The sequence below is a fragment of the Nematolebias whitei genome, chromosome 6, assembly GCF_014905685.2.
Source record: "Nematolebias whitei isolate Nwh7 chromosome 6, NemWhi1, whole genome shotgun sequence".
In the NCBI taxonomy this organism is placed as follows: domain Eukaryota; kingdom Metazoa; phylum Chordata; class Actinopteri; order Cyprinodontiformes; family Rivulidae; genus Nematolebias; species Nematolebias whitei.
In genome coordinates this window covers 24,405,641-24,418,391 of record NC_056503.1, presented here as the reverse complement: position 1 = coordinate 24,418,391, position 12,751 = coordinate 24,405,641, and the positions used below count along the sequence as shown (strand labels likewise).

Here is a 12,751-nt window from a genome sequence, read left to right as displayed (position 1 = left end):
AACTGGAGTTTTTTTCCCTCCCCATTTTTCAAAAATAACAAGTACAACAGAGATACGATTATTTGAGGGGAAAAAATGGCACAGACATTAATTAGGGAAAGAAAAAAAAACACGGTTAAAAAAAATAAATTTTAAATTGGGTCGCAACTTTTACAGATTCAGGTCACGTGACGGTGAAGTCAGCCGGGAGGAAAGGCTGTTCCAAAGATGGCGATTTTCAGTGTTTATGTTGTGAATAAAGCTGGAGGTTTAATTTACCAGTATGACAATTACGTCCCGAGAACTGAAGTCGAAAAGACCTTCAGCCACCCTCTGGACCTGGTTCTGAAACATCACGATGAAAAAGTCGTCGTGTCATTTGGACAACGGGACGGAATTAAAGGTAATGTTTTACTACAGACACTACAGGGCAGGTTCATATTACAGGTGCTTTATTTCATGTTTTACTGTGGACTCAGCAAAACGACATCTTCTTCAGCGTGGTTGTCTTTATTTAATTTTATTCTGCACTTCATTCGCCAAGGTTTGAAAACTGCATACGTAAAAAACTGTTCCTGTTGTAACTAAAGTCTTTTTCTTTTCCAGTGGGACACGCTGTGCTGTCCATCAATGGAGCTGATGTGGTTGGAAAGAGCACAGCAGAAGGGAAGGACATCCTTGAATATTTAAAAGACCCAGCTAATTATCCAGTTTCAATCCGGTTCGGACGGGCTCGCCTTAGCTCCAACGAGAAGCTGATGCTTGCATCCATGTTCCACTCGTAAGGCGCTGTGGGATCGAAGGGTGGTGTGGTGGGGTTCAGGCTCTGCTCAGCTTCAAGTGTGTTGACAACGTAAAATAGATCCACCTTCAATTCTAAGGTTTTACATGTCAGGTTCATTTTAAGTCAGTTCCCAAGACTTAAATACAAACACTTATGAACATCAGTAAACATCACATTGCACCACGTCACTGTTTATTCAACATACAAAGTGTAGACGTTGAACTCCGTGATGGAAATTACAATTTTTTTCTGAGCTTCAGGTCCTTTGGCTCAGATAACCATAAAGGAACTGAGCCGTGTGACCCCCGATCCCAGAAAAGAACTGTAATTCCCACGACTTATTCAACAGATTAAGACAAAACATTTCACTCGTTCTGCCTCCATAAGATGCAAGTGGCAGCCAGGAGCTGCTCATCAGTCGTACTGACTGAGTGAGGACCAGGAGGTGTGAGAACCTCTCTGAAATCAGACGTTTTTCAGGTCTGGGCCTTTCCGGTGTATGTCCACACAGTGCCAAGGACATCAGCAGTGTTCTGATATCAATGTTGATAAGATGTAACATGTTGTCCTAAGTCCAGTTTGAAGGTGCGCTTCATTAGACACTGTCTCTGGTGGTTTTGTCTTCAGGTTATTTGCCATCGGTTCACAGCTGTCTCCTGAAGTTGGCAGTTCAGGGATCGAGATGTTGGAAACGGACGTCTTTAAACTTCACTGCTTTCAGACCCTCACAGGTCAGTGTAATGTATGGTGGGCAACAATGTGTCCTTGTAAACATCCCGTTTCATGTATCCTGTTACAAAATGGACAGTAACTGCAGTGCCGTTCAAAGCGTGTGCAAACTCAATACATTGTATAACTCAAAACAGAATTTGCCTGAACCTGAATAAGCATGTTTTTAACTTTTTTTTCTTTAAAATGACCCACACCATGACAGAGCCTCCACCGTGTGTTACAAAATGCTGTAGACACTTTGCACATCTGTCTCAATCATTATTATACATGTTGTGACGGTTTTGACATTAAACTGTCTAATGAACTGCCACTTTTAACAGCTTGTGTAATTTGTCCTTGCCCTTTTTTCCATGTAAATTGTTTTATAATTTAGATTTTCAGAATAACCAGCTACCCCTCGTTGTCTGATCTAACTCAGGTGCACAGTTGTCAGATTAACCCAAGGTTCGTGCCACATCTCAGGTCTTTGTAAGTTTTTAAAAACATTTTTAAACATGACTTTCATGATCAAGACTGGCTGTTTTGTACAAGTTTCAGTATTGCCAGATTGCGTTGTCTGCATGTCTTGTGGATTTAACTTACAAACAGAAACAATAATAAAAAAAACATGTGCAATTTATATAGATTGAGATTCTTGGCTGATTTGTCCGTTGGGCACAGGCTAGAGTTGCATTCGTGCCCAAAAATTCCGGCCCCAGCCCGCAGTCATAATTTCTGAACCCCACCTGACTCGACGAATTAACGGTAATTACAGGTCCGAACCCGGAAAAAACCCATCCATCCATTATCTTTACCCGCTTATTCCATTTTGGGTCACGGGGGTAGCTGGTGCCCATGTCCAGCAATCACTGTGCAAGGGGCGGGGTCACAAGTCCATCACAGGGACACATAGAGACAAACGAGACAAACAAACATTCACTCTCTCACTCACACCTAGGGACAATTTAGAGTTACCAATCAGCCTAACATGCACGTTTTTGGACTGTGGGAGGAAACCGGAGTACCCGGAGAAAACCCATGCATGCACGAGAGAACATGCAAACTCCACCCAGAAAGGCCCCTGGACCGGGGTTTGAACCAAGGACCTGCTCGCTGAGAGGCAGCAGCTCTACCAGTTGCGCCACCGTGCTGCCCCTGGGAAAAAACCCGACATTTTTAATTAGTTATTAATGGTCGGGGACGCACGGCTCATGGCTGAATAAAAGGTGTACAAGATCAGCGCTGAGCTGGTGTTTGTCCTTTCATGGTTTGTAAAAGAGCATTTAATCCCTGCTTCTGCCTGCATTCTGATTTATTCAGACACAGACCCTGCTCTGACACATCTGATTTGTGATCTCACCTGTTTGGGTCATCGGCCGTGCTCGTCCACTGAGTGCAGCGGCTGAATGAACGTCCATTTGGGCAATGGGTCGCTTCCTGGCAGTGTAGTCCCATCCGAAGCTTAAGTGAACTCTTTACCTCTTCCAAGGCCGGTCAGCTCGGGGAAATGGCCGCATGCGGCTGGTGATTGTATGGCAAGGTATGTTACCATTAGGCTTGTCACAATAACAAATTTTGCTGGACGATTGTCTCAGACATTATTGCGATAAACAATAATATTGTTTGAAATTTAACAATAATTATTTGTCAAATTTTAGAAGAAATATTGATTTGTTTGGAGTGTAGTACCTTTTTTGACCACCTGATGGCAGTATAATACTGTTTGAACCAAATGATGGATAGTTGAGCAGCGTGTCTCTTTAAGAAAAATGGGAGAGAGGACCCTTGATGTGGAATGGGCTGACATGGTGACATGGCGGATGCTCAGTGGTTTGAGCTCTTTAGCATAGCATTTTTCACACAAAGCTTTTAATTAAAAAAAAAAAGTCAGTAAACAAGTTCTCAGCTTCTTTTTGCAGAGAAAAACAACTTTTTACACGAAGGCACGTGTTTCAAGTGAAGAAGTCTTTCGGATGAAAAATGAAACGTTTCTACATATTGTTTGTTTGTCTTTTGAACGTCCAGAGGACCTGACTTAACTTTTTTAGATTTTTCTACCTGGATTATTGAGCATGCATCAGAATGTTTCAACTGTGAATTTTGGAGCTTCAACAAGATGGAAGTTTATTCCCGAGGTCAGCCTGTTAGCTTAGCTCGTAGCTTAGCTTCTCAGCTTAGCTGCTTTTAACGATCTAAAAATGCAATTTTGGACGGTTAAAACCAATTTTAAAGAGAAAGGGAGGGGTCAGTGAAGAGCACCGGAGTTGAGTCTTTTGTCATCCAGTGTCTTCAGTAGAAAGAGAGAGACACGAAGAAACGATGAAGCCGATAAATGAAAATGAGGTCGATAATTTTCATTTATCGTATGTTCAATTGATTTATCGCGACAGACCTAGTTACCATATGACTGGATTGCAGCTGATGCTGACCCAGTTAAAAGCCTGACACCGACCCAGCCCAGTAGTTTATTTTATTGTAATTTCTAGTTTTGTTTAAATAATAAAATATGGCTTTTTGAAAGTAAAATATGAACAAATGGCTGCTTTAATGTTTTTCACAGTATTATAAGCATAATGCAAAATAGCAAAGCTGTGTTTGGATAGTTGGGGAGAATATCTAAATCAGGGCTATTCAACTGGAGGTCCGTGGGCTGGAAGAGGCCTGCGGGTGACTTCAGTCCGGCCCATTTAAAGCTAACATATCATTGTAAAACTTGGTTTATTTACAGAATGACTGTAACTGCTGGGTGTCTGGCCCCTGAGCAATTTAGTTGAATAACCCTGGTCTAAACCCTAATAATGCTATCATGTTTTAGAAGGTAATGCGTTGTATTATGTAGAAACCAGTAGATATGCAGCTCAGACTGTGATTAGCTGCAACAGTCAAAGCTCTTTCAAAATAAAAGTATCTTCATAGTATTGTTACATGATGGATATTTGATGTGGTTAGGGAGATAGGCCATGGTATGAGACTGAACCAGTGATTCTCTGGGTGGTGTGTGTCAAGAAGACGTGCATAAACAGCTGCAGTCAAATGTTTACATCCACTCGTCACGGGGCACGATGAACTTTTGACCTTCTGGCTTTTATTGATTTGTTCATATTTCCATGTTGGAATAAATCTATGCAACATGCAACTTCAGCCTTTTTACAAACGAATTGAGCGTACACGTTTTAATTCGTTGTAGGTTTACTCCAGTTCACACAGGTAAAATTATATGTACAAGCTCAAACATATACTGGTATGTACTTGGGCATCTGTGGCTGAGTGGTTGGAGCAGTCGTCCTCCAATGCAAGAGCTGGGGGTTTGATTCAACCAGCAGTCACATGCTGAAGTGCCCCGGGCAAGACACTGAACCCTTCATTGCCTCCGATATGTGTCCCATCTATGTATGAATGTGATAAAGCTCTGATTATTCTTTGTATATAGTAGAGTGCTGTATGAATGGGTAAATGAGGACACAGATTGTGATGTTAAGAGCTTTGAGTGTTTGATAAGATAGAAAGGTGTTCTACAAGTACAGTCCATTTACTTTGGTGATTTCTTTTTGTCAGCGTAAAAAGGATGTTTGAAAGCACTCGTTGGACTGACCGATACTCTGAACAGTAGACTCATGCTGTGGCACTGGTGCATTGCAGAAAGTGGACGGAACAATGGTTACACCAAATTTATAAACTTCCCATCATAAGGGGGCCGAGATGGTGTAGAGGCAGGGCAGCCGGCTTGGGACCCGAAAGTCCCAGGTTCGATCCCCAGTCACTGCACATCACGTGGCGTCTCTGGGCAGCACGTCTCATCCCCAAAATGTCCCCCGGGCGCTTTCAATAGCTGCCCACTGCACCACCTGGTGGTGGATGGGTTAAATGCAGAGACTAATTTCGCCATTGTATGGAAACATACAGTGCTGACATTGTGATGACATTATTATTATTATTATTATTATAAGAGCTATGCATTTAAAACTTGGACACAACTGACTTCAAAATGTGAGAATCACTCCAAACACATCAAAAACGTTTTCTGATTGGATAAAGCAGCTGATTTTCTGGAATGGGCTTGCCAACGCTCCAACCTCAACCAGATTGAACTTTAGCAGACTATGGATAAAAGCCAGGTTTATGTCAAGAATCCAACCAGTTTAAAGGAGCTTGAATTCTGCCAAGAAGAGTTGTCAGAAACACTCAAACTTGATATGATACAGAAACAGTGTAGTCAAGGTGAAATTAGCCAAGAAGCTTCTAGGGTGTATGTATATATTAGAGCTTGTCTGTATAATTTTGTCTACAAAAGGTTGTGCAGCCACTTCTTGTATTTAAAAATTCTTTAAAGTATGTTTCATAAAACCTGCTGTCAGTCAGAAGAAATGGGTCATCCACGTGTGTGCAAACTTTGGCTTCAGCGGTAGATGTCTGCCTGTTTCAGCTCAACAAAATGATTACTGTATTTTCCAGCCTATAAGTCGCAGTTTTTTGTATAATTTACATGCCCTGTGACTCATATATGGATTTCCCCCATATTTATAAACCAATTTTTGGCTGAGATGTGACCGTTTTCATTCATTCTGACATTGAAAATATCGAACACTACAATGTTCAGCCGCTAGATGGCATTCGAGTAGTGTAGCATGCCGGTGTGTCATGTAATAGGTAAAAGTGGTTTTTAATGACACAATCGGCTTGCCATAGCCTGCCACCTTCGTCCAGCTCGGGGATCATGCCTGGCGCAGCCGTAAAATCAGCTTCATTTTGCTGCGCCGCTCCGGCGAAATGCAGCTGATTTGACCATTAAATTGGATTTATTAAGTAAAAATTCAACTGAGACACACCTTTGCTTTAATGTTGAGCAAACAGATAATTGTTTTAGGTGCTTATCTTGTTCAATTTTGAAGAAATGCACAGCGAGTCGTCCCTCTGCGCGCTCCTGCTTCCGTGAATCGGCTTTTGAAATGCAGCTGATTTGACTGTCAAAGTGCATTTATTAAGTCAAAGTTTGACTGAGACACACCGTTACTATAATTTTGAGCAAACAAATAATTGTTTTTAAGTGTTAATCTTGTTAAATTCTTGTTAAAGTCCTCCTGTGCACGCTCCCGCGGCCGCCATTTGGCAGCCAATCGATTTTTGGCACAACACCGGCCCACATTTCCGGGTTGTCAGCAATGACGCATGCGACGTATTCGGCGAAGTGATGTATTTATGTTTTTTTTTCCAGATTATTAGACATATTTGGACTGATGCAACGTATAGGGCATAAAATACGGTATTAGTTTCCCAAGAGTGGTTTTAAAGTTGTGCTTGATAGATATAATAACCACTTGTTTCATGTTCTTTTATAAAACATCCATTACTGCTTCTTGTTGAAATAGAAAATGTCTGATTTGTCTTTGCCGCTCCATCTGTGCTCTTTCAGGAATAAAGTTCATCGTCCTGGCTGACCCTCGGCAGTCCGGTATTGACGTCCTGTTGAAGAAGATTTATGAGATCTACTCCGACTTCGCTCTCAAGAACCCGTTCTACTCTCTGGAAATGCCCATCAGGTAATCCTGCTGCCTTTTCGTTAAGCAATTTCAAATTTGAATACAGCCTTGGTGTTTGATACGGTTCTGAAATGCACACGCTGGCTTAAAGTTGCACCTTCCCTTCAGGTGTGAACTGTTCGACAATAACCTGAAGAGCGCACTGGAGGTCGCAGAGAAAGCTGGCAACTTTGGAGCTGGGTCCTAAAACTAGAGAAGTGTGTGTACACCAAAACTTACAGGAAAGATTAAAGTGGGGGGTTGTGGTGTTTTTTTTGCTAATAAATGCCTTGTAAATACGTCATGTATTGTAAATACTCAACAGAATAAATCCAGAATTGTATGTCAATGTTCTGTGTTGCAGTTGTTTTTGGCAACGTGCATAACAAGAAAATGAAAACCATCAAAATAAGAAAAACTCAGATTAAAGCCCTTGACTTTGTCATATAACAAATTCCATGTTTTAATTAAAAAATATCGTAAAGTATTGCACTTCAATTTAAAATTGCTCATTACAGCAATTTGAAACAAACAAAAAAATCAATTTATTTCCAAACCAAGCACCAGTAGCCTGCCATGCTGAGGCTTTTGTAGAGAAAACTTTGTTTGTCTCTCAGATTAGAAAATGAGCCATTCTAACTGAGCAACTAATGTGTTAAACTAAATAAAATAAAATAAAAAGTTGTAGTTGGGAGCATGGGACGGTGAGTAGACTCAACTTGAGCTTTGTGTTAATGTTCTGCAGGCCTGACAGCAGAAATGCTGTAAAATAATACTGATGTCTGTGGACACAGAGCCTTGAGGAGTCATCGTGCTAGTCTGTCTTCGTAGGCAGGTGTCCCATCTTGGTCCGGATGTTGCGTAGCAGGAAGTATCCAACAGCAGTGACCAAGCAGACCATCTCTGCCACCCAGAAGGCCATTTCCCAGCTGTGGTGCTTGGCAATTGTGCTGAATGGTAATCCCGAGAGGAAGCCACCAACTTAAAGACAAAGAAAGGGCAAAATCAAAAACCTGTGTCCCATCTTGAACGTGATACTAAACTGAATTAACCTCACTAAACTTACTATTCGCCATCAGGGCAACAATGGCATGCGATGTCCCGCAGTAGTTGGAGGGAGCGCTTTCGTTGGCTATAACTCCAAACAATGCTATTGGACCGTAGGAGCTAAAACCAAATGCAGCACCCAAGCTGAGGATCCACACCTGAACGTAGAAACGACAAAGGGATCTTCATTCTGGACCAACTGGACTGTAAACCATTGCAACCACAGAAAGCTTTACCTTGGAGCTGTCTGCGCTGACGGTGACTCTGAACAGGTACATGGACACAAACATCCCAGCCATCATGCAGATCAGGATGGAGTGACGGGGGTTCCCGTAGAGTCTCATTCCTTGCTACACAAAACATGGACGACATGAGATGATGAGTGTACTGGCTTTAAAAAGAATCATGTAAAACACCCACTGTGTGTGTGTGAGACGTGAAACTGCTGCATGTTGGAAACCTTTTCAGTTTAACTCCTCAGAAGGGCAGAGCTGGATCATATTTGGTCATTTTAAATAGATTTGTATCAGTTTGCTGTCAGGGGAAGTGTGGTGAAGGATGTTAGCACTAACTAATGTTGAACTAATGTTGAACTAATGTTGAACCGTGCGTGTGTGTGAGTTCAGAGAGTTCTTTTCCTCTCGGAGAGGAGCCTGCAGCCGAGGTGATAAGCATATACAGCAGTCCCTCGCTACGTCGCGGGTCGACTTTTGCGGACTCGCTCTTTCGCGGTTTTTCAATGCAAGATTGTACACGACACACAGTTGTCAACTTTAATATTACGTGATTGGGACGGTACGAGATAAAAAGTTAATGCGAAGAAGAAAAAAATTCTTTGGACAGGCGCCACCCTTTTGTAGTTTTCTTTCAATAAGGCTACACTTTAACGCCAGTCAAAAGGACTACTACACTACCCAGAAGCCAACAGTGCTTCCGGACGCTGCTCTCCACTGAAATCAAGGTAAAGTTTTGAAACATAAATTCAGAAGTAATGATTTAAGCTCACAGAACTGGCAGGAAAGTTGCAAATATTTCTGAAGCTCAATTATCCACCAGCACATCAGTCTGGATTGGGAGGTGGGCTTCATGCTGCAGGGTAGGTCTGCAGAACCAGAACCGAGCCTGACCAGAACAGACCTGCTGGTCTGCAGAGCAGGTGAGTAAAATTTTGCAGTACTGCACGTTACATACATGTATGTTGTTAAAATTACATAGGTTTAAGATTTTAGAAGATTGACAATAGTGGTGTGCGATACTGCAAATTTTGGTATCGATCAATACCAAGTAAATACAGGTCCAGTATCACCGATACTGATACCGATATGAGACTTTTAAATAATTAGGGTGAATTTTGATGATGTTTAAGTGCTTTGAGAGTTTTCCTTCAGATCTTTTATTAGATAAAACCCAGGATAGAATTAGGAAATGTTTTTAAGTAAATAAAAATACTTCATCATAATAAAAGTTTTTTTTGTTTTTTATTTTCTGAAAAAATAGCAGAGAAAACAATTTTCTCCACCTTGTGATGGCTGGATTTTTTCCTTAAAGTGCACAAAACGATCACTCAAGAATAAATTAAAACATTTTGTTCAGAAACTATGATAATTAAATAAAAATTATCCCTTCATTGCACTTCTTTCCAGGATTTTATTTTTTCTTAAATAAACGGTACAAAGTTATCACACCCCAACAAATGTTATAAAACGATAAAATATATTTAGGATATAAAGGAATAAAACAAAATTTCTCCTCTTAACTGAATTTCTTTTTTGGGTTTGAAAAAAATAATTACAGATCAAAAATAATTGGTGAAAATACAATAAATAAAGTGTAAATAACAAAACAACCTCCAAAGCCTTGGGTTCAAAGAAATATTCCCAGCAGCCTCTCTGTGGGCCCTGCCTGCCTTTGAAAAGTTGCTCTGCGCTGTGACAGGAGCGGCACTTACACTCGGCTCCATCTTTGATGAAAGGAGAGAAACTGAATCTAAAGTATCAATCTCATTACACTGGTATTGATCAATATCAATACCCATGGTGGTATCGATATTATCAATATTTTGGATAGATCCGACCACCACTAATTGCAAGAGTGTGGAAATGGTTCATAAAGCCTTAAAATGTATATTAAAATAAACATAGCATTCCTACTTTGCATTTTTTCCACCTATCACGGTGGTGTCTGGAACGTAACCCCCGCGATAATCGAAGGACTAATGTATAAAACATTTCTCGCACACTGCCCGGGGCAGATTCTCATGACTGGGCTCCAGTATAACTTTGTACCTCTATGTAAACCTGTTGGGACGTCTAACCTTGCAAGTAAAACTGTTAAATAATCTGCTGTTGCGTGGCTTCTTTTACTAATTAAGATGAATAAAGGATATTTTTTATCCAACATGATAGAGCAGTTGCCTCTCAGCAAGAAGGTTGCCAGATGGAGTCCCAACCGGGGGCCTTTCTGGGTGGAGTTTGCATGTTCTCTCCATGCATGCGTGGGTTTTGTCCAGGTACTCCGGTTTCCTCCCACAGACCACAAGCATGCATGTTAGGCTGATTGGTAACTCTAAATTGTCTCTAGGTGTGAGTGAGAGACTGAATGGTTGTCTCGTCCCTGTGATGGACTGGAGACCTGTCCATGGTGTCCCCTGCCTCTCTCACAGTGACTGCTGGACATGGGCACCAGTGACCCCCGTGCCCCCCCCCCCCCCCCCCAAAAAAAAAAAAAAAAAGAAAGGAAGAAGCAGGTAAAAGAGAACTGATGGATGGCTCTGGAAACCTGATTATTTTTGTCATCTTTATGCAGAAATATACACTTTTAACTGGTATGAAGGAATTATCATTCGATGAAAATAAAATGCAATAAAAGCAAAAAGGCAGACTTACTCTGGCCACCGCTCTGTCAGAGAGGTAACCTGCTGCCAGACTTCCCAGCAGACCTCCAACCTCAAGGGCGCTCATATAGGAGCTACCTATGAAGATGAAAAACAGTGGTTCACTGGAGACCGTGAGCTCAGTCTCTCTGCACACGCTGGAGGTGTGTGTGTTTACTCTAGCTCTCTTCAGTACCCATCAGTGTGGACTGGCCCTTGTCTTGGATGAGAAACAGCTGGCCCCAGTCGGTGCAGGCTGTCTTCACCCCGAACACCACCAGGTAGGACACAGACAGCAGCCACAAATAAGGCGACAGCAGGAACTCGGACAGGGTGCTTTCATTGCTGACGGTGCCTGAACAAAAAGCAAACACTTGTTGATCGCTACTTCTGTGTCTTTATAATAAAAGATCCTGTGAAATTTTAATTTAATATATGAAATCTCTCTTTAACACAAACTGACTCTTCTAAACATGTGAGGGGCGCAGGGTGCAGAGTCCACTCAGTTATTGACCTTTAGTCCCGGCACATGCTACACAACAACAGGCACATCTTACACAATTCAATTTCAATTTAGTTTATTTATAAAGTGCCAAAACACAACAGAAGTCACCTCAGGGCACTGAACAGAAACATTCATGTATAAAATAATAATTTAACTATTTATCTGAGGAGCAGACTGCTTTGAATTTAACTCCATCACAGAACTCTCATCTTGAGCAAGCATGAAGCGACAGTGGAAAGGAAAAACTCCCTCATGAGGAAGAAACTTTTAGCAGAACCAGGCTCAGGACAAGCAGCTATCTGCTTTGACTGGCAGGGTTTGGTAGGAACAGCTACACAATGGCAGGTCAAGAATCACAGGTTAAGATAGAAATACTATAAAATGGAAACTAAACAATTCTAACAATTCATTCAAGGAAATTAGGTCAATTTGTCCTCCAGCAGTCTAAGCCTATAGCAGCATAACGAGCCAACCCTAACTATAGTATTTATCAAAAAGAAAAGTCTTAAGTTCAGTCTATAAACTGGACAATGTGTCAGCCTCACGGACAGAAACTGGAAGTTGGTTCCACAAGAGAGGAGCCTGATAACTGAAAGATCTGCCTCCCATTCTGCTTTTGTAAACTCTAGGAATCGCAAGTAAGCCTGCAGTCTGAGAGAGAAGTGCTCTGTTGGGAAAATATGGAACAATAAGATCTCGAATATAAGATGGAGCTAGGTTGTTGAGAGCTTTGTTGGTTAGAAGTAAGATTTTGAATTCAATTCTTTGACAGGGAGCCAGTGGAGAGAAGCTAAAACTGGAGAGATATGATCTCTCCCACTAACTCCAGTTAAGACTGGCAACAGCATTTGGGATCAACTGAAGACTTTTTAAAGAACATTTTTATGTTTTCAGTGTGTTGAAACGAGCCTGATAAATACTTAAATGCTGGCAGACATCACCCTCACCTCCTTTGCTTTTCTTGGTTGCAGTTTCCACACTGGGCAGCCCCACGTCCTTTGGTTCATTCTTGATCACCAGCAGGCAGATGAAGGACATGGCCACACAGATCATCCCGGAGAAGGACAGGATCGTCCTCCAGCTGTAGCTCTGAGACAGCACCGTGGCAATGATGGGGCCCAGGCTGCCAGCCAGGTTCATGCTGCAGGAGAGAACGGACCACCACGTCCCGAACTGAGCAGGCTCAAACCACTGGGGAGAACGAAACCACAGCGGGACATTGTGTAAGAGCCAACAACAGAGAGTGGGAACTGAATCAGTGCAGTGATCTGAACAGAAAACAAATACTTGGAGACATTTGAGACAAACTGTAAAACTTTTAGCTTTTTTTTTTTTTT

The 12,751-nt window shown here is 41.7% G+C and overlaps 2 protein-coding genes across 2 annotated transcripts in view; one reads left to right on the top strand and one right to left on the bottom strand.

The window, feature by feature from the left end:
* The first annotated feature begins 181 nt into the window (after positions 1–181).
* trappc4 (trafficking protein particle complex subunit 4) lies at positions 182–7,244 on the top strand. The gene is made up of 5 exons (XM_037678127.1): positions 182–382; positions 586–760; positions 1,391–1,494; positions 6,885–7,011; positions 7,120–7,244. The coding sequence occupies exons 1-5, from the start codon at positions 208–210 to the stop codon at positions 7,196–7,198; spliced, it is 660 nt and encodes a 219-aa protein (XP_037534055.1). The 5' UTR covers positions 182–207; the 3' UTR covers positions 7,199–7,244.
* Positions 7,245–7,690: 446 nt separating this feature from the next.
* LOC119411195 (glucose-6-phosphate exchanger SLC37A4) overlaps positions 7,691–12,751 on the bottom strand; it is a 14,846-nt gene continuing 9,785 nt past the window's right edge. The window contains exons 3-8 of the mRNA XM_037678126.1: positions 12,362–12,605; positions 11,106–11,264; positions 10,923–11,008; positions 8,274–8,387; positions 8,057–8,195; positions 7,691–7,971 (exon numbers count right to left, since the gene is read on the bottom strand). Of these exons, the coding sequence (XP_037534054.1) occupies positions 7,805–7,971; positions 8,057–8,195; positions 8,274–8,387; positions 10,923–11,008; positions 11,106–11,264; positions 12,362–12,605 (909 nt within the window). The 3' untranslated portion in view covers positions 7,691–7,804. The remainder of the gene's footprint in view (positions 7,972–8,056; positions 8,196–8,273; positions 8,388–10,922; positions 11,009–11,105; positions 11,265–12,361; positions 12,606–12,751) is intronic.

Coding starts and splice junctions, on each gene's coding strand:
- trappc4 (XM_037678127.1), top strand. CDS start 208: ATGGCGATTTTCAGTGTTTATGTTGTGAATAAAGCTGGAGGTTTAATT. Junction 761..1,390: donor CTTGCATCCATGTTCCACTC/GTAAGGCGCTGT, acceptor TTTTGTCTTCAG/GTTATTTGCCATCGGTTCAC. Junction 1,495..6,884: donor CTGCTTTCAGACCCTCACAG/GTCAGTGTAATG, acceptor GTGCTCTTTCAG/GAATAAAGTTCATCGTCCTG.